Raw genomic sequence first — 20002 nt, forward strand, 5'->3', positions numbered from 1 at the left:
ATTAGCTTGTTGAAAGTGAAAGTCGCTCAGTCATGTCTGACTCTTTGCGACCATGACCCCATGGACTATACAGTCCATAGCATTCTCCAGGCCAGAATACTGGAGTGGGTAGCCTTTCCCTTCTCCAGGGGATCTTCTCAACCCAGGGACTGAATCCACGTCTCCCACATCGACGGCAGATTCTTTACCAGCTGAGCCACCAGGGAAGCCCAAGAATACTGGAATCGGTAGCCTATCCCTTCTCCAGCAGATTTTCCCAACCCAGGAGTCAAACCAGGGTCTCCTGCTGCACTGCAGGCAGATTCTTTACCAGCTGAGCTACCAGGGAAGCCCTAATTAGCTTGTTAGTAGAGTAAAATGAAATTCCAGACCCTGAAAATCTGAGAAAATATGTCCACCAGTCCTTATTGATGTCCTTTTGGGCTTGTTTAATCTTGGGTCAAAGACCCTATTATGCATATACATAAATCTCAAGATTTGGAGCATTACTTATGAATTTTCCTTAGACATATATTCCCTTTCAATATTATGGTGATAAAGCTTTGCATGCATAACTGTTTTTTTAATAATTCTAATTTCCTCAAGATATATACATACATATACTGGCATAGAAGCCCAGTACTCACTCTAGACACATTTTAACTCTCACACTGCTTTCACCTCTTGAGGAACAGTCACCTCGCTGCCAAACAAAATTAAAGAAAAGATAGTATGGCTAATTTGTAGACTCTTTAAAAATAGTTTATGAACTCCTCTCCATGGTCAATTTTAAAGACCCCCTAAAAGCTAAAAGACTCATTTCTCTGCTGAAACAGAGAAATTCAGGGAGCTCAAGTTCCCCCATCTAATTAGTAGAAAAATTAGGATAGAAGCTTTGTACCCAGAGTTTCAGTTATCCAGTAAGATTTTTACCCACCTATATGGTCAGAGGAGCCTGTCCATGGGGTTGCAAAGAGTTGGACACGATTGAGTGACTAGCACACACACACACACACACACACACACACATTGTTTCTCATAAACAGTACCCCTCACCTGTATCAATCAGCTGTTGTGCAGGTGACAATGGTGACTCTCCTGGCTTGGGTAGCCCAGAGTCTCATAAATAAGACTGGAATTTCAGTCATACTTAAGGAAGCAGTGGAGAAGGCAATGGCATCCCACTCCAGTACTCTTGCCTGGAAAATCCCATGGACAGAGGAGCCTGGTAGCCTGCCGTCCATGGGGTTGCCAAGAGTCGGATACGACTGAGTGACTTCACTTTCACTTTTCACTTTCATACATTGGAGAAGGAAATGGCAACCCACTCCAGTGTTCTTGCTTGAAGAATCCCAGGGATGGGGGAGCCTGGTGGGCTGCCGTCTATGGGGTCACACAGAGTCGGACACGACTGAAGCCACTTAGCAGTAGCAGCAGCAGCAGTAAGGAAGCAGATTCAGGAAAGTAAATGATAGAATCTGAGGAAGTTGGAAAGTGGCAAATGACACCAATCACTTGCATAGGTACTGCCACTGTGAAAGGCTACAATATGAGCTGTGATAAAAGCCAGTCTTTGATGTAATCTCAAAGAGAAGGCCAGTATATTCCTTCTCTCTCCATTTCTCTACTTTTCTCCCGAAGGAATAGGGGCAAACCTGGAAACACCCCCTTAGATACCTGAATTCTATGAGTCAAAGAAAGGTTTCTAGGGGTGAAGAGAATGTAGAAGACATCTAGATTTTTCTGAATTGAGGGTTGAATTCTGAGTTAACTTCTTGCTGTGTGAGCCTCAGAGAATCTTCTGCTTATAGCCTTCAGCTAGCTCATCTGATATTAATACCTTTGTATTCAACAGTTAGTTCTATACCTTAAAAGTACTCCCAAAGCACTGGCTTCTGCTGCACTGGGTATCATCTTGTCAGGATAGGCAGGGTGACCAGCAACTGGTCTGAGGGTGAGGACGTCATCCAGAACGTGAAGAGGAGATGGTGATTGTGCGGGAGGATCTGGAGAGAGAAACTGGTAAACCAGGAGAGCTGATGAAAAGGTTGATGTGGGACTGTATGTATGTGTGTGTGTGGGTGGGTGGGTGTGCGCGTGTGAAAAAAATCAAAGTGGGAGTCAGGGCTCTCTCTGAAAAGGCTCCACCACACCTGTTTCTTGTCATTCCACCACACATCAAGCAATAGTTCTTAACTTTGTTTAGTTTTTGGACCCTTTTGAAAATATGATGGACACTATAGATCCTCAGCGTAATAAAATTAACCACTACCATAGTAATACCCTTTTAAATCTAAACATTTTTAATTACTCATAGGTCCCAGCTGATCTTCTCTGGCAGGAAGTAGGCAAGAAAGAGTTGTATGTCTCCAAACAGATTAGGAATCCCTGAAATTTCACCTCAGGTCCCACAAACCACACCCCCTTCAAGAGTCTAGTGAGGGGACAGGCTGCCTCTGGGAGCTCACCTCTTCTAGAAAGTCTCAGCTGACTTCAGTGGGAGGTGAGCCACTCTGCAGTCGTGAGACAGTTTCAGGTAGTCAAATGGACAGGGATGGATTTTTTTTTTTAACAGATGCTTTTTCTGGTTATATACATTTGTTTAAAAATGGATTGAATGCTAAATTCATACTTACTCCTTAGTTTACAAGGATAGAGCAACTAGAATCACATAATAAAGTATCTCCTGAATTGATTCTCTTTAAACAGTTGTAATTTTAAAAAAATCTTGACTCTGTTGTTAATGTTTGACAGATCACTGACAGCTTTCACCTCCTATTTTCCCCTTCCTTTCTCCCCCACATGTGAGTAAGTTTATAAGAAATGTGCTTCCTCAGTTGGCACCTCAAGCTATGCAAGTCCTTACCTTATCTGTGCATAAGAAGTATTTCCTGGACCCATCCTCTAACCACAATAAAAACCAGGGCCACTAGCTCTTACCCTCCTTTGCACTGGTGGTGGCGGTTTAGTCGCTAAGTCTTGTCTGCCTCTTGTGATACCATGAACTGTTATTTCCTTCTCCAGGAAGCTCCTTCTCTGAGCTTCCCTGGCTGTCTGCAATGCAGGAGACACAGGCTTAATCCCTGTGTTGGGAAGATCCCCTGGAGAAGGAAATGGCAACCCACTCCAGTATTCTTGCCTAGAGAATTTCATGGACAGGGAAGCCTGGTGGCTATGTCCTTGGGGTCACAAAGAGTCAGATACAACTGAGTAACTAACACTTTAATATACCCGATAGAAAGCAAAATTTCAAATTCTGTCTTGGAAGTTCCAGTCTCAGCTCTCTTAACCTGTGACATCCTTTGCACCATTCAAGTCAATTCTGGACCAGCCTGGGTGCTGCCCTACTAACCCCCAAAAGTTCCTTGATGAGAATAAAACATTTTTCATTCATTCTTCATAGTATCATCCCTAGTAATTGGAAGGGGGATTCATACCACCTCTGTACAACAAGCACATTCACAGCTCAAAAAGAGGTAACACAAAGAGAAAGGGTCATGTAGTCCTCCATCTACCTCAGTTACGATGTTGACAGTCTGTTGCATATTTCCCCTACATGATCAAATATTGACACATCCAGAAGCCTTCTGGACCATTTTGGGTATGTTCCTAGGCTCATCTTCATTCCTTCTACTGACAGATGTGCACTGTCTGAACTTTTCTTTCCTTCCTTATCCCACATACCTGTTCTGTGTCTGGCCATTATTTCTTCTTTTGGCCACTGGCATGACAGATTTCATCTTTCTCATGCCCTCCTCAAATTATTACCTCTTCATATACTTTTCAGATACATACCAACTTCATATTCTTACATTTCATTTGGAAGATTTTCTCCCTCCTAACAGGTCCCTTCTTTATACTGGATTATTATTTCAGATGGAAAACTCACCAGTTCCAAAGAAAATATAGGGTTATACAGGACCATATGCAGAACACTAGGAGCATTCACCAGGATCCTAAGTGTGAAAAAAAATGGACACAAGATCAAATCAGAACATCAGCAGACAACTCCAGATCTAAGCAACACAACAGAAGGGAAAGGTTCAGAAGATTTAAGATGGTAGTTTTTAAAGCATCTTATGGGTGATGATTCAATGCTCTGATGTCTCATATTAATACTCAGGATACCGACGACTTTTTGTAATGCTGAAGATGGATGGGAGAGCACTAAGGGAATTTTGGGTGACTAAGCTTAAATGAGGAAATCTAAGAATACCAATATGAAGCATGACATTGTAAACAGTGGGATTTAGATTCAAAAGTCAAGGGTTTAACTGAAAAGACCTGATGTAAGATGTTAACATTAGGGGAAGCTGAGTGAAGGGTACATGAGAACTCTGTCTTTACCACTTTTGTGGGGGAAGGGCAGTGACATGCTGCACAGCTTGTGGGATATTAGTTCCCTGACCATGGACTGAACTGGGGCCATGGCAGTGAAAGCCCTGGGTCCTAACCACTGGACTGCCAGGGAACTCCCTCTTTGCAACTTTTCTTATAAGTCTAAAATTATTCCATAAGTTGAAATTTACTAAAAATAAAAGTCCAAAGGTTAAGCCTTGGCTCTAAGGTTTGGATCTTCTGAATCTTCAATTCCTCATCTGTGAAACAGGATAATAATACTCATTTTCCTGTGTGGTTGTTGTGAGAAGCAACTGTGGTGAAGTACATGGAAGCCCTCTGGAAGCAGCGAAGCACTCAGCCAATGCTAGTCAGTGATCCAAGGGAGGATCACGCAGGTATCAGAGGGAAGCAGTAGGCAGAAACAGTGTTTACTATGTGGGTACTGGTCACGGGGAACACCAAAGACCCCTTTATTGTAAAACATCAGCAGCACTCTATGTGATCTTTAGGAATTAAACAGATATAGGTCATCCTAGTATGTTGGCTGTGGCACTGCCATTTATTAATACATTTTTAGAAAAGATTAGCAGTCATCTCAAAGAGAATAAATAAGAGGGATGGGGCTAGTAAGAAACAGGAAAGGGCAAAGGAACCAAAGGGAAATCAGCACCTTCAAAACCCTGAACATTCCTTTTATGGATGTCCCCAGATCAAAACACCAATATCCGCTGGATCATTGAAAAAGCAAGAGAGTTCCAAACAAACATCTACTTCTGCTTTATTGACTATGCCAAAGCCTTTGAGTGTGTGGATCATAACAAACCGTGGAAAATTTTTCAAGAGATGGGAATACCAGACCACTTGATCTGCCTCCTGAGAAATCTGTATGCAGATCAAGAAGCAACAGTTAGAACTGGACATGGAACGACAGACTGGTTCCAAATTGGAAAAGGAGTAGGTCAAGCCTGTACATTGCCACCCTGCTTATTTAACTTATATGCAGAGTACATCATGCAAAATGCTGGGCTGGATGAAGCACAAGCTGGAATTAAGACTGCCGGGAGAAATATCAATAACCTCAGATATGCAGATGACACCACTGATGGCACAAAGTGAAGAAGAACTAAAGAGCCTCTTGATGAAAGTGAAAGAGGAGAGTGAAAAAGTTGGCTTAAAACAACATTCAGAAAACTAAGACCATGGCATCTGGTCCCATCACTTCATGGAAGATAGTTGGGGAAATAATGGAAACAGTGACAGACTTTATATTTTTGGGCTCCAAAATCACCACAGATGGTGACAGTAGCCCTGAAATTAAAAGACACTTGCTCCTTGGAAGAAAAGTTATGACCAACCTAGACAGCATATTAAAAAGCAGAGACATTACTTTGCCAACTAAGGTCTGTCTAGTCAAAGCTATGGTTTTTCCAGTAGTCATATATGGATGTGAGAGTCAGACTCTAAAGAAAGCTGGGTGCTGAAGAATTGATGCTTTTGAACTGTGGTGTTGGAGAAGACTCTTGAGAGTCCCTTGGACAGCAAGGAGGTCCAACAGTCCATCCTAAAGGAAATCAGTCCTGAATGTTCATTGGAAGGACTGATGCTGAAGCTGAAACTCTAATACTTTGGCCACCTGATGCAAAGAGCTGATTCATTTGAAAAGACCAAGACTCTGAGAAAGACTGAAGGTGGGAGGAGAAGGGGATGACAGAGGATGAGATGGTTGGATGGCATCACCAACTCAATGGACATGAGTTTGAGTAAACTCTGGGAGTTGGTGATGGACAGGGAGGCCTGGCGTGCTGCAGTCCATGGGGTCGCAAAGAGTCAGACACGACTGAGCAACTGAACTGAACTGAGACCAAAACACATTTTGTGGAGACAGGTAAAAAGGTGTTTTCTAGTCTTTACCTACCCCACGTGACATGGTGAGTGATCCGGAAAACTTGCACACAGCTTGGATTAGATCAGCTCAGCCACCAGGTGGATCTTCTGATGGCGGATGAGGTTGCAGTGGCGGTTAAAGCTCTTCCCACACTGGTTGCAGTGGTGAGGGCGCTCCCCAGTGTGGCTTCTCTGATGCTCGATGAGAAACGAGCGCTGACTGTAGCTCTTGTTGCACTGGCTGCACTGATACGGCTTTTCTCCCTTGTGGATTCTCTGGTGCTGGATGAGACCAGCACTCTGGCTGAAGGCCTTTCCACACTCCTTACAATGGTACCGTTTCTGAATATTGTGGATTCCTCTGATTAAAAAGACCCGAACTCCAACTGAAGGTTTTCCCACACTCATTACACTCATAGTCTTTCTCCAGTGTGAACTCTTTGATGTCGAACCAGACCCGAGCTTTGAGCAAAGCTCTTTCCACATTCCTCACATCTGTGTGGTCCGGTTCCTACAGGCCTTCCCCAGTGCCTGTCTACCCCACCCTTATGTTCACTGACTTTTCCTTGTCGGGGCCCCTGTTGTGATTCCTTCCAGGTCTGTCCATAAGACACTTTCCCACATGGTTCCACTTTCTTATGACAATGTTTCCTTAGCACCAACTCTCTGTCCTTAGTCTGGGTCATTCCACTTGAAACAAAAAAAAGACCAGGTAAATGTCACTTGTTCCCTAAGCCTAGTGATGAATGGGTTGCTATGTGAACAGCAATGCAAGGTGCTGCTGCTTCTGTTTCTTTTTAATCTATGTATTTATTTGGCTTCAGGGGTCTTAGTTGTGGCACATGAGATCTTTGATCTTCATTGTGGCATGCAGAATCTTTTTTTTTTTTTTTAGCTGTGGCATATGAACTCTTAGCTGCTGCATGTGGAATCTAGTTTCCTGACCAGAGATCAAACCCAGGTCCCTGCATTGGGAGCACAGAATCTTAGCCACTGCACGACCAAGGAAGTCCCAAGTGAGGTACTTCTATCCTGATGTCACAGAGTCGCAAGGAGGTTACCGAGGGGCCAGTGTAGCAACACCTTCTTCTAGGTAACGAGGGAAGTTTGCCCTCTTTGGCAAAATGCAGCTAGGTGTCCCCCACATGGATGAGGCCTGAAGAAAATTTTTTTATATTCTTCACAAGAAGAGAATGGTTAGGATCAGAATGGCTTCTCTGGAGTCTTTGCTGTGAATTCCCTCCATACTGTGATGCAGGGAGCCTCAAAGTGACCCTTTCTAAAGAAAGTTATTTTGTGTAGACCTCCATTCATTTGGTCATTTACAGAAAAAGTGCTGAGCTTCTCCTATGCTAGGTGCTGTAGGAAGTACTTTATGTCTTTCTACTCTGTAATCATCCTGGGTGCATCCCCAGGACAAAGCCTCAGCTCTAGTGCTTCTCTCTTCCTGGGAACTCTGACCTCAGAGCTCATTCTCTCACTTCCTTGAAGTTTCTGCTCAATTCTCACCTTCTCAATTCTTCCACTTAAAACTATACTCTGTGTCCCCCATCCATAGCAGTCAAATACCCTGTATGCTCTATTTGTGCTTTATTCTGTAACACCACCTTCTAACAAATTGTATCATCTTATTTACATGCTTATTATTTGTCTCCCCCTGCTACATACAATCTTATCTCCATGGGAAAAAGATCTTTCTGGTTTATTCCCTGAGAATCTTGGCTGGTGCACAGTGGTGGCGCAATAAATATTTGTTGAATATTTAGAGAAAGGATTAAAATCAATGTTACTACTACGGCCTGAACTGACTGACCCAGGGGCTGGTGCTGAGGCAAAGGCTGTTCCATAGGACTGGTTCACACTGGACAATAGTCAACCAACCTAACTAGCCTGCCTCTATTTAGATGAGTTGAAGGTGCGGCTGGAGAAGGGCTGCTGTGAATCCTTAGGATGTCTTGGATTCCCCAGGTATGATCACCACTTTGCAACTCAGAAAAACCCAAAACATCAGACTCTTTCTCCGACATCTAACTGCATTGTCCCTCACACTCCTGGATAGGTACCTCTTAGGACTCCTCTGGGATGAGACCAGGCTTCTCCACTTCCTTTTAGCTGGGAGATGACAACAGGTCTGTAAAACATAAATGTGTCTGCAGAGAAGACATGGGCCACAAGTGAGACCAGTACTGCCCTTTTGCTCAAACTTTACATTTACATCTGAAATGTACAAGGGGACTGGGTAGAATATAAAAGCCAAGACATTTTCCACTTTTTAATAATTATCATTTATACAGTGTTCCATGAGTTACAAAGCACTTTCACGTATATTATCAAACTAACCACAAAACCTGTTCATGTTAGTATCCCACTTCTTAAAAGAACTAAAGATATACAAAGGAGTCTGTCTATAGCTAGACAGACTATATTTAGAAAGAAATCTGGAAAACACACAGCAATTTGACAAGAGCAGTTACTCCTGGTGAGTAGGACTTGGAGGAGAACTTTCACTTTTTTACTATGTAAACTTGTATATTTGGGGGATTATTTACTATCTGTATGCATTTTAAAAGAAACTCAAATTCAATGATATAAAGTAATTTTAAATGTTGCTTGGCTAAAAAAATAAAGAGCTGGAACTTGGATTTGGTTCTTGTAATCTCAAGTACTTCCTACACTGCTTTTACAAAATGGGCTTTTCCTGAACATGTGCACTGACAGCGCTGTAGGGAGCACTCTCTGATCTGTAGAAGCCCTCTGGATACTCTCCTGTAGCCACTGTAGGTGCTTAACACATATTAGTTGAATGAATGAGTGACCAGATGGATGGATGGATAGATGGAGGAAGGACTTACTCAGATGTGCCGTGGAAGAAGGGTTCTCAGCAGGGTTCTAGATGCAGGCTTGGAAGGTAGAAGAAAGGAAAAAATGGCTGAAAAATGAGAAGTCCAAGTTCATGGGGAGAGGAAGAAGAAAGTAACAAAGGAACTGACTGGAAAGATGCCCATTAAGGAGGAAGATAAAACCAGAAGGAATTTTAGTAAGATGAGGTCATGGGAGTCAGAGGAAGGTCTGCAGCGGGCACAGAATTACTCATCAAATGTAGTTTTAACTTAAATTAAGAGATGTGTTCAAAATCATAACTGTGTGATTGCTAGGGTAAATGAAATAAATAGAAGCTAGAAACAGAGCGACAAGAGAAGCTGTAGCTTTGATACACATGGGGTAATGTGGAAATGAAAACAGGAGACCTCTGCTGTGGATGGATTACCAGAAGGATAACAAAAAGTCAGTAAGAGGCTATGATGTTATATGTGGGGAATTAGATTGGATTTGGAGCCAATTGTGCAGAGAGAGTTAGAATGGAAAGGCAACTGACTCAGCCCTGAGTACCTAGTTTTATACCCACTGGTGCCCAGTGCTGACGCCACTAAGAAGATTACATACAAAAAAAAAATGGCAAGGTCTATTCCATTGGATTCACTCATCCAGTCTGCCACCTACTAAGTAGATCTCATATTTTTGACTGTAAATGTAAACCCAAATCGACAAGGGTGGCCCTGGTAATTTCTGATAACAGTTATAATATATTAAGCATAATGTGTGCCACGTATTTTTCACAAATTGTGTTCAATGCTCACAGTGACATTTTGAGGTACATATTTGTTATTGACTGAAGTGTGTCCTGCCTACCCCAAATTCATCTGTTGAAGCCTTAACTGTATTTGAAGATAGGGTCTTCAGAGAGGTAATTAAGGTAATTAAAGTTGGGGTCCTAATCCAATAGGACTGATGTCCTTATAATAATAAGAAGAGATACCCGAGTGCTCTCTTGCTCTCTTTCTCCTCCTCTCTCCACAGGCACGGGTAGAGAGAAATGCCCATGTGAGGACATAGCAAGAAGGCAGCTCACTACAGTCCAGGAATAGAGGTCTCACTAGATACCAACTCTGATGGCATCTTGATCTTGAATTTCTAGCCTCCAAAACTATGAGAAAATAAACTTCTGTTGCTTAAGCCAGTCAGTCTGTGATATTCTGTTATGGCAGCCTGAGCAGACATTTTGCAGATGAAGAAAACTTGATGAACTGATTAAGTAACCTGCCCAAGTACAAGCAGCTTCCAGAAGCTCTGAGCATTGCTGGTAGAGCATTTTTTTCACCCCCTGGTTTCCCAGCTCTGGTTTTTCTGTCCATCTGTGCTTGACCAGGTGGGATATGTTGTACTAGACCAGGTGGGATATGTTCCAACACCAGATAAATCCTGTCCCTCACCCGTCTCTCCGATAGAGTGGGGCTCCTGAGCAGGGTCATGTGTGAGTTGGGGCTCCTTAGGCTGGAACTGAAGGGCCAGTGACATCTGTGCTTCCAGAGACACTGTCCTTTTAGAAAGGACTTCTTGTTCCTGTCTGTAGGCTGCCATCTAGAAACAAAGAAACACGATTTTTTTTTCAAGATATAAGATTTGAACTCTGAAGAAATTAACTGTCTAAAGAAACACTTTTCAGAAAGACACAGAAAGCAAGATCTTATTTAATCACCAAAGTCAAGGGGATACAAAGCAGGGGACACAGAGATCCTTGGTGACCAACACATACTTTCCCTGGTGAATCTCCCTTCCTACCTTGTGTTGCGGTTCATCGAGCTCTCTCTCCAGGTCCTCCAGCAAAATCACTGCTTCTTCCCCACTCTCTGGACAGTGTTTCTGCATCCAGCCCTGCAGCTCTTGGGGCAGGATGGACAGGAACTACTCCAGCACTAGCAGGTCCAGGATCTGCTCCTTTGTGCTCACATGTGGCCTTAACCACTGGTAGCAAAGTTCCCAGAGTCGAGTGAGAGCCTCTCTTGGTCCAGGAGTCTCCTGGTAGCAGAACTGTCAAAAGTGCCTTCGGGAGATCTCTCTTGCCAGTGGATTACTGTGTTTCAGTCTGGATTCCTGCATTTGGAGATGACTTTCTGCCTCCACTTTTTTCTGTCAGAAGTTCTTCCCAAACCTTGGGAGTTTGCGTATCCAGGCATAAAATCTCCTTGGAGTCTATATTCATCTTGACCTTGAATAGCTTAAAAGGCACCCTCTAGCTGGAGCTACAAGTTAGAAACACCTTTGGAAGTTCCCTCCTTTTAATCAGTAAAAGTCATTGTTTAGATAGAAAAATGGCAACAGTTAATGATAGAAACTTCTAATCAATTGTTATAGACCTAAACCTCTTCACTGAAAGTAGTGACTTGCTGACCAAAGAACGAAATAATGGAATAGATAAGGTCATAATGTATGAAAAGCAGACTTTCGAGTTATCCAGATCTCAGTTTTATTCTGATTCTTTTACCAATTGTGCAATCTTGTGCCAATTTCTTATCTTCTTCCAGTCTCAGTTTTTTAATATGAAAAAGAAATAGCAATAATACCTTACAGAGTTCAGGGAGGAATTAGGGACCAAACAGATCACTCAGAATGGTTTAAAAGTTCAGATTAATTGTAAAAAAGTTAAATTAGAGAGAGAGAGAGAAAAAAAAAGAAAACTTTGTTTCTTGTCTTGGACTAAATGAATGAACTTACTTTTACTGAAATCTTTACATGAGTTTTTAAAATGAAATCTTCAAAACAACCACTAAGGAGAGTTTCATTTTCACTAAATTTACAGAAAGGAACGCTTAGGTAGACTGCAAATTCTGAGTTTTCCACACTGCTCCGCTGATTCTCACAGTAACAGCCAACACTGCACAACACCCTACAACATGCTTTCAGATACAAGACCACATTTAATCCTCACAATTACCCTCTGAGGTTTGATTACAACCACTATTTCACTAGATAAGAAATGGGGGCCAAGGGAAGTTAAGGAGGTTGCTTACGGTTAAATTATTTACCAGGACAGTCCTAGGAATCTACAGAAGCCCAAGGGAGAAGTCTGCTCACACCCAGGCAGGGCCTGATTCCCAGGAAGGCTGTCTCCAAAATGTCAGGAAGAGCAGCCCAGCAGCTGAATTTCAGCGTTACTGGCGGTGGGGCAGACATCTAGGGAATCGGAATCCAGGGTTAAGGGGTGGGAGGGGGAGGATAGGGAGCCCTGATAATGTATCTTTAATCCCTAGGCTCCCCAGGGATTTAGATGCACTCCAAGGTTTGGGAATCAGTGAACCATGGGAAAGCGAATTGGAAAACGTCACATTCTTCACTGGAAAATCAGTCAATTCAACGCCCCTTCACCGGCTGTCCATGAGGAAGGCTACAGAAAGTCTACAAATTTGTCCTCAACTTCCTTGTACCCAGATATTTCCCCAGACTTCAGGCATTTCCTGTCCTGAGTCCTATATATTTTCATATATAGTTTTGATTTCTCACATACATTAGGAGATAGAGGGATAGATAGGCATTAAGCTATTTTACAATTAGCTTCCCCCACCCCCATCACTTCCTTTACCGTTTTCATGTCATGTATCTCAGACATCTTTATGGGTCATGTTGGTCTACCTCATTTAATGGCTGTGTAATCCACAGGGAAGACCCTTCGTCCCGGCAACCCTCTCCCGCGCAAGGTATTCCCAGCCCGGGAGACTGGTCGGCTCTAGGTCCCCGGGCACGACCACCGCTCGCTCCCCTCCATCCTCCACGAGCCGAGGTTCACTTTTCACACCCCTTTCTCAGCCACACCCACTCCACCCAGGTTCTCGGGCCGCCTCTGCAGACCTGGAAAAGGCGAGGGGGTGGGGTGTCCCGAGTTGGGTGTCCCGCCCCAGCAATGGGAAGAGCGCTCCGGGAACAGCAGCCCGGAGGGTAAGAAGAAAGCCCACCGCGGGGCCCACTGCGCACAGGCACTTCCGGTGGGTCTAGGATTCCGAGTCTCGTTTCCTACCTCCTGCGCCGGCCTCACCTGGAAAAGTGAAAGTGAAGTCGCTCAGTCGTGTCCGACTCTTAGCGACCCCATGGACTGTAGCCCACCAGGCTCCTCCGTCCATGGGATTTTCCAGGCAAGAGTACTGGAGTGGGTTGCCATTTCCTTCTCCAGTTCAGTTCAGTTCAGTCGCTCAGTCGTGTCCGACTCTGCGACCCCATGAATCGCAGCATGCCAGGCCTCCCTGTCCATCACCAACTCCTAGAGTTCACTCAGACTCACGTCCATCGAGTCAGTGATACCATCCAGCCATCTCATCCTAGGTCGTCCCCTTCTCCTCCTGCCCCCAATCCCTCCCAGCATCAGAGTCTTCTCCAATGAGTCAACTCTTCGCATGAGGTGGCCAAAGTACTGGAGTTTCAGCTTTAGCATCATTCCTTCCAAAGAAATCCCAGGGCTGATCTCCTTCAGAATGGACTGGTTGGATCTCTTTGCAGTCCAAGGGACTCTCAAGAGTCTTCTCCAACACCACAGTTCAAAAGCATCAATTCTTTGGCGCTCAGCCTTCTTCACAGTCCAACTCTCACATCCATACATGACTACAGGAAAAACCATAGCCTTGACTAGACAGACCTTAGTTGGCAAAGTAATGTCTCTGCTTTTGAATATACTATCTAGGTTGGTCATAACTTTTCTTCCAAGGAGTAAGTGTCTTTTAATTTCATGGCTGCAGTCGCCATCTGCAGTGATTTTGGAGCCCCTCAAAATAAAATCTGACACTGTTTCCACTGTTTCCCCATCTATTTCCCATGAAGTAATGGGACCAGATGCCATGATCTTCGTTTTCTGAATGTTGAGCTTTAAGCCAACTCTTTCACTCTCCTCTTTCACTTCCTTCTCCAAGCAGCCCAAAATTTCCTGAGCATCCATGTGGATATCAACGGTGAAACACATAATCAGAATTCCATACGTATGTGGACCCCAGTTAGGTTTTAAACTGAAAACAGAGAGGAAGCACAGACCATAATTATTGAACATGATTAAAAAAAATTAAAAAAAGTAATACACGAGCTACGGTTTTTAAAAAACCTAAGACAATGCCAAAATTAAAGGGTGGGAATCCCCCCTGTCCCTCTTTAGCATGACTTCCTTGAGGTAAACAGTCAACTGCCATTAGCTTGGAATTTTCATATATAGTTTTTATTTCTCACATACATTAGGAGATAGATGGATAGATAGGCATTAAGCTATTTTACAATTAGCTTCCCCCACCCCCATCACTTCCTTTAACATTTTTATGTCATATATCTCAGACATCTTTATGGGTCATGTTGGTCTACTCATTTAATGGCTGTGTAACAGTACATCAAGCACCTGCCTCCCAATTTACTTGCCCAGACCCCTACATATTGATAGAGGTCTTCTTTCCTTCTTCCCGCCGTCCCCACCCCCACCCCCAACAGTCGTCTGGATTTCTAGTAGTGTTGGGTTGCCAAAAAGTGTTGGGTTCTGAACAAATTTTTTGACCAATGCAATAAATACAAAATCAATCCCAAATCAGTTACATTACGTTTACTGGTACAAAGGAGTGTAATTATAAGTAGTTAGTCATTCATCAATTTTATTATGCCAACTAGAACGGCGGCATTTCATAGATTAAACTATGTTTTGTTTTAACAGGACCTCATTATTTATTTTATCACAGCAGCAAGAAAACATCTTCCATGCTAATGGAGGTTCCATGATGGGTTTTAACTCCAAAACTGCAGCTGTATAAATTTCTTTAGTTGCTTTCCTCAATGTTGCCACCTGAAGGCATTAAATAAACTCAGGTTTCATCCTTTACTTTAACTTCTTCCACATATCCAATAACTGTGTAATCATTAAGAGCACCAGCATGAAGAAAATTTGCCCCAAATTCTGATCACTTTCTCCAATATACCTCACGTGAAAAGCCCTCAGTACAACTTTCCTAAAAACTATATAATGAGAATAAATGCTCACCTTCTCTTGGGCTTTAAATATATTATTCTCTTCCATTTTTTATGCCCATCTGCAACAAGTAAACACAGTTACCATATGCTTAAATATCTCATTGACAGTTGATTAGGCTCTGTAACTTGTTTGTGTGATTTTTAACTAGATAAACTACAGGACTCAGGCCAATTCAACTTAGGGTCAAGTAAACAGCACGCTGGACTTCCTTATAGTTAAACAGCTAGGAGAAAGTCTGTCTCCTGCTTTTCTGTCTGGAGGAAGATTCCCCTGCAGCAGTACCTTGATGAGTGTCCTAGGACAGAAGGAATTATTTTTAACTTAGAATTGGAAATCTCTACTGAAAATATTTAAAATGCCACTCAGCTTAGGGACAAGAAGAAATGCTGATTACTCAGCTAGCAAAAACATTGAGGGTCATCTGAATCTGGAAACAGGCATATTTATGATACTGACTCGACTGTGTGTTTTATCATAAGTTCAAAAAGAGGAAGAAGGAGAAGGAAGAGAAAATATTTGGAGGATTGGTAGCAAAGAAAGTAAGGAACTAGCTGGCAGCTGAATAGATTCAAGTGTAAAAATATTTGTGTCCCATATGAATCTTAACCCATCATGTGAGAGGTTTCGGTAAGAAGTGGGGAAGCTGATCTCCCCATGGATATCACCAACTGCTTATTCAGCTACTTCAGGATTTGGTCAAGGAACTTTTGAACATGGTGACCTTGACTACCATGATGAAAGATGTTCATAGACTAAAAAAAAAGAGGCTTTCTTTCACTAAAGCTAATCCAGACATCACCACTGTTGAGCTGCAACCACAAGATGGTGTAATATCCCAGTAGGAATAGCCAGTCACCTAGGGTCAAACTGATTACATTGGACTCTCTATGAATCTGCCAGCCAATGCAAGAGGCACTGGAGGGGCAGGTTCAATCTCTGGGTGGGAAAGATCTCCGGGAGAAAGAAATAGCAACCCACTCCAGTATTCTTGCTGGGAAAATCCCAGAAAGAGGAGGAGCCTGGTGGGCCACAGTCTATGGGGTCTCAAAGAGTCTGACATGACTGAGTAACTAAGCGCATACTCTATGACAGAGAAAACAAAATTTTACTTCAAAGCACTGGACACTTGTGTTAGGTGTCTATTGGTTTTCTATGCCATGTTTCTGTCAGTACTGACTTGATGAAAGCCCTATTCATGCTGCCCCAAATTAGTTGGGTATTAACATGAAATGATGTTCCCCCAAACTCTATTTTTAATTGGGTATTTGTGAATCCTTTCTTGTCCTTTAATGATAGTTTGACAGATCCCGTAGCTTTCTGGCTAATTTTCTCTATTAAAGATCTCATCCAAATTTGTTCCTAATTTAAAATTGCATTATCTATTGAATAAATTATAGAGCCATGGTTTCAAAGTACAAAAGAGACTACATCGAAACATTCCCCTTTGATTTTTCTCTTCTGTTGAGCTTGACAATGGTATCATTGTTCCACAGGAAAATGTTCTCGTTTATTTAAGATGAGAACTGAAGAACAAGGGTGGTATGTCATGATGTCTATAATTTACTATAAAATACTTCAGCAGAGAGAGAGTGTGTGAGAGAGAGCACAAATATGGCAAAATGAACACTTATAAATGTAGATGAGTATATGGTGTTCATTATATAATCACACATAGACCTTTGGGAGTAACTATTTCAAAATACAGATTTTTTAAGACTATTAAAAAAAATCCTAGTTCAGTTCACCTTGAGATTTGCCTCAGATGAGTTTTACTGCCAAATTTATGGGGGAAAAAAGAGTTCAGAATTGTATGGATTTTAGAACTGTGGACGGAGAAGGTAATGGCAACCCATGCCAGTGATCTTGTCTGGAAAATCCCAGGGACGACGGCGGAGCCTGGTGGGGAGTCTATGGGGTCGCACAGAGTTGGACATGACTGAAGCGACTTAGCAGCAGCAACAGCAGTAGAACTGTGGATAAGAGATCCTGGATATGTACTAGAGTCTCTCTCTCATCTATTTAAATATTTTTAAATTTAAGAAATTTTTAATAAAAATTTTCATCTTATTCTTACCTTTGGTCACTTAATTTCACTCCCTAGAAACAGCCAAAGCTCTTGATTTCTTTTGTAGGTTTTCGGGGATATTTTATACATGTAGAAGCAATTATTTATTTATAATTTAACTCCATTATTTTATACACATAGTAGGATATTATGCACACAGCTCCTCTGCTTGCTTAATTTTGGAGTTTTTCCCATAGCCATAGGCATAGATCTCTTTGTTTTTGACTGTTGTATAATATTCTATCATATAGATTTATTTAGCCAGTCCTCTATTGATGAGCAATTAGATTATTTCCAAATATTTTCTATTTATAAATAATACTGTACTAAATGTTTTTATGTATATATCATCTTACACATATATGAGTATATCTGCAGGATAAATTCCTAAAAGTAGAATTTCTGAGTCAAAGAATATTCATTTATTATAAACTATTAAATTGCCTTCAAAAGTAGTTGTGAAAATTTCAGCTCTCTATATGAAAGTGATATCATCCCCAATCTTCATCAAACTTTTTGATTTTTGCCAATATACTAATCCCTTATGTTTTCTGTAATGCCAAGGAAGGCCTCCATTGTGCCAAGACTATAAAAGAAAATTCTCATGTGGTTTTTTCTAGGACTTTTGCAGCTTTATTTTTTTCCTATTTAAACTCTTGAACCACCTAGAAATTACTCAGTTGTAAAATATGAGATGTGGATTGTGCTCTTTTTTTTGTTTTTCAGATGTCTATCTACTCAGACATCAGTTTTCATCCCAATCCCAAAGAAGGGCAATGGAAAAGAATGTTCAAACTACTGCACAATTGCACTCATTTCACATGCTAGCAAAGTAATGCTCAAAATTCTCCAAGCCAGGCTTCAACATGAACTGTGAACTTCCAGATATTCAAGCAGAATTTAGAAAAGGCAGAGGAACCAGAGATCAAATTGCCAACATCCACTGGATCATCAAAAAAGCAAGAGAATTCCAGGAAAATATCTACTTCTGCTTTATTGATTATGCCAAAGCCTTTAACTGTGTAGATCAAACCAAACTAGCAAATTCTTAAAGAGGTGGGAATACCAGACCACTTTACCTGCTTCCTGAGAAATCTGTATGGAGGTCAAGAAGCAACAGTTGGAACTGGACATGGAACAACAGACTGGTTACAAATTGGGAAAGGAGTACATCAAGACTGTATACTGTCACCTTGCTCATTTAACATTGATGCAGAGTATATCATGTGAAATGCTGGGCTGGATGAACTACAAGCTGGAATCAAGATTGCTGGGAGAAATATTGATAACCTCAGATATGCAGATACCACTGTTATGGTAGAAAGTCAAGAGGAACTAAAGAGTCTCTTGAAAGTGAAAGAGAAGAGTGAAAAAGCTGACATAAAACTCAACATTCAGAAAATGAAAATCATGGCATCCGGTCCCATCGCTTCATGGCCAATAGATGGGGAAACAATGGAAACAGTGAGAGACTTTATTTTGGGGGGCTCCAAAATCACTGCAGATGGTGACTGCAGCCATGAAATTAAAAGATGCTTGCTCCTTAGAAGAAAAGCTATGACCAACCTAGACAACATATTAAAAAACAGAGACATTACTTTGCTGACAAAGGTCCATCTAATCAAAGCTACAGTTTTTCCAGTAGTCATGTATGGATATGAGAGTTGGACTATAAAGAAAGCTGAGCACTGAAGAACTGATGCTTTTGAACTGTGGTGTTGGAGATGATTCTTGAGAGTCCCTTGGACTGCAAGGAGATCCAACCAGTCCATCCTAAAGGAAATCAGTCCTGAATATTCATTGGAAGGATTGATGCTGAAGCTGAAACTCCAATATTTTGGCCACCTGATAGGAAGAACTGACTCACTGGAAAAGACCCTGGTGCTGGAAAAGATTGAAGGCAGGAGGAGAAGGGGATGGCAGAGGATGAGACGGTTGGATGGTATCACGGAGTTGATAGACATGAGTTTGAGCAAGCTCCAGAGTTGGTGATGGACAGGGAAGCCTGGCATGCTGCAGTCCATGGGGTCGCATAGTCAGACACAACTAAGTGACTGATCTGAACTGAACTACCCAGATGTCCCAGAACCATTTATTGAGTGATCTGTCTTTTCTCCACTGACTTGAAATACCATTTTTATCAAATTCTTAAATATTTGTGCTTACTTCTGGTTTTTCTATCCTGTTCATACTATAATGTTTTTTTCATTGAAGTTTGTTTTAAATCCCAAAAGACTTGTTCGTCCTTGTTATTCTTTTCTGAATTTTCCTGGCTACTAATGCTTGTTTACTCTTCACACAAACTTTAGAAGGTATTTATCCAGTTTGAAAACAAAATTCTATGTTAATATTTATTGACTTTATATTAACACCTAGACTAATGATAGATGGAAGCTGACATTTTGTCTTGGGATCCCGGATGAGCCCTCAAGATGATAGCTTATGGTTAATGGTGCTGCTGGATTTGTGACCTTGGAAGAAGATTTAACTCTGGCGCCAAAGACAGTCTCTGTTACTCAGAGCTTTGAGTAGATTTTATTAAACCAACAGGGATAGAGGAAGCTTCCAACAATAGGCACTGGAAGGGCGCAGGAGAGTACCCCCCTTGACAGTTTTTGCAAGGTATCTTATACTCATTAGCAAGCTGTTGATCATAGATCAACCTCAAGGCTGACAGAGTTGCACCAGGTGCAGCTCCCTCCCAGAACATACCTATCTGCACAAGGGGAGTCCTCTGTAGGTGAGAAACATTGTATGTCTTGAAGGAAAACAGACTTCTAAACAAGATACATAGTTTCATTAATATAACTTAATAAAAACTTTTCCATGAGTAAGATGTACCATTTTGTCGGGCAATTAGCAGCTCAAGGTGGAAAAAAGTTACTTTCAGGCGGAACCCATTGTCCTTA

General features: G+C 41.9%; 1 protein-coding gene across 1 annotated transcript; it reads right to left on the reverse strand.

The window, feature by feature from the left end:
• Window positions 1-6282: 6282 nt before the first annotated feature.
• On the reverse strand, window positions 6283-11303 carry ZSCAN9 (zinc finger and SCAN domain containing 9). Its single transcript, XM_069563724.1, is given in 6 exon segments — window positions 6283-6568; window positions 6570-6623; window positions 6625-6889; window positions 10470-10623; window positions 10825-11172; window positions 11174-11303. Coding segments are annotated over 6 exon segments (1179 nt in total). The 5' UTR covers window positions 11246-11303.
• Between the last annotated feature and the right edge of the window lie 8699 nt (window positions 11304-20002).

This window comes from Ovis canadensis, chromosome 20 (assembly GCF_042477335.2).
Source record: "Ovis canadensis isolate MfBH-ARS-UI-01 breed Bighorn chromosome 20, ARS-UI_OviCan_v2, whole genome shotgun sequence".
Lineage (NCBI taxonomy): Eukaryota > Metazoa > Chordata > Mammalia > Artiodactyla > Bovidae > Ovis > Ovis canadensis.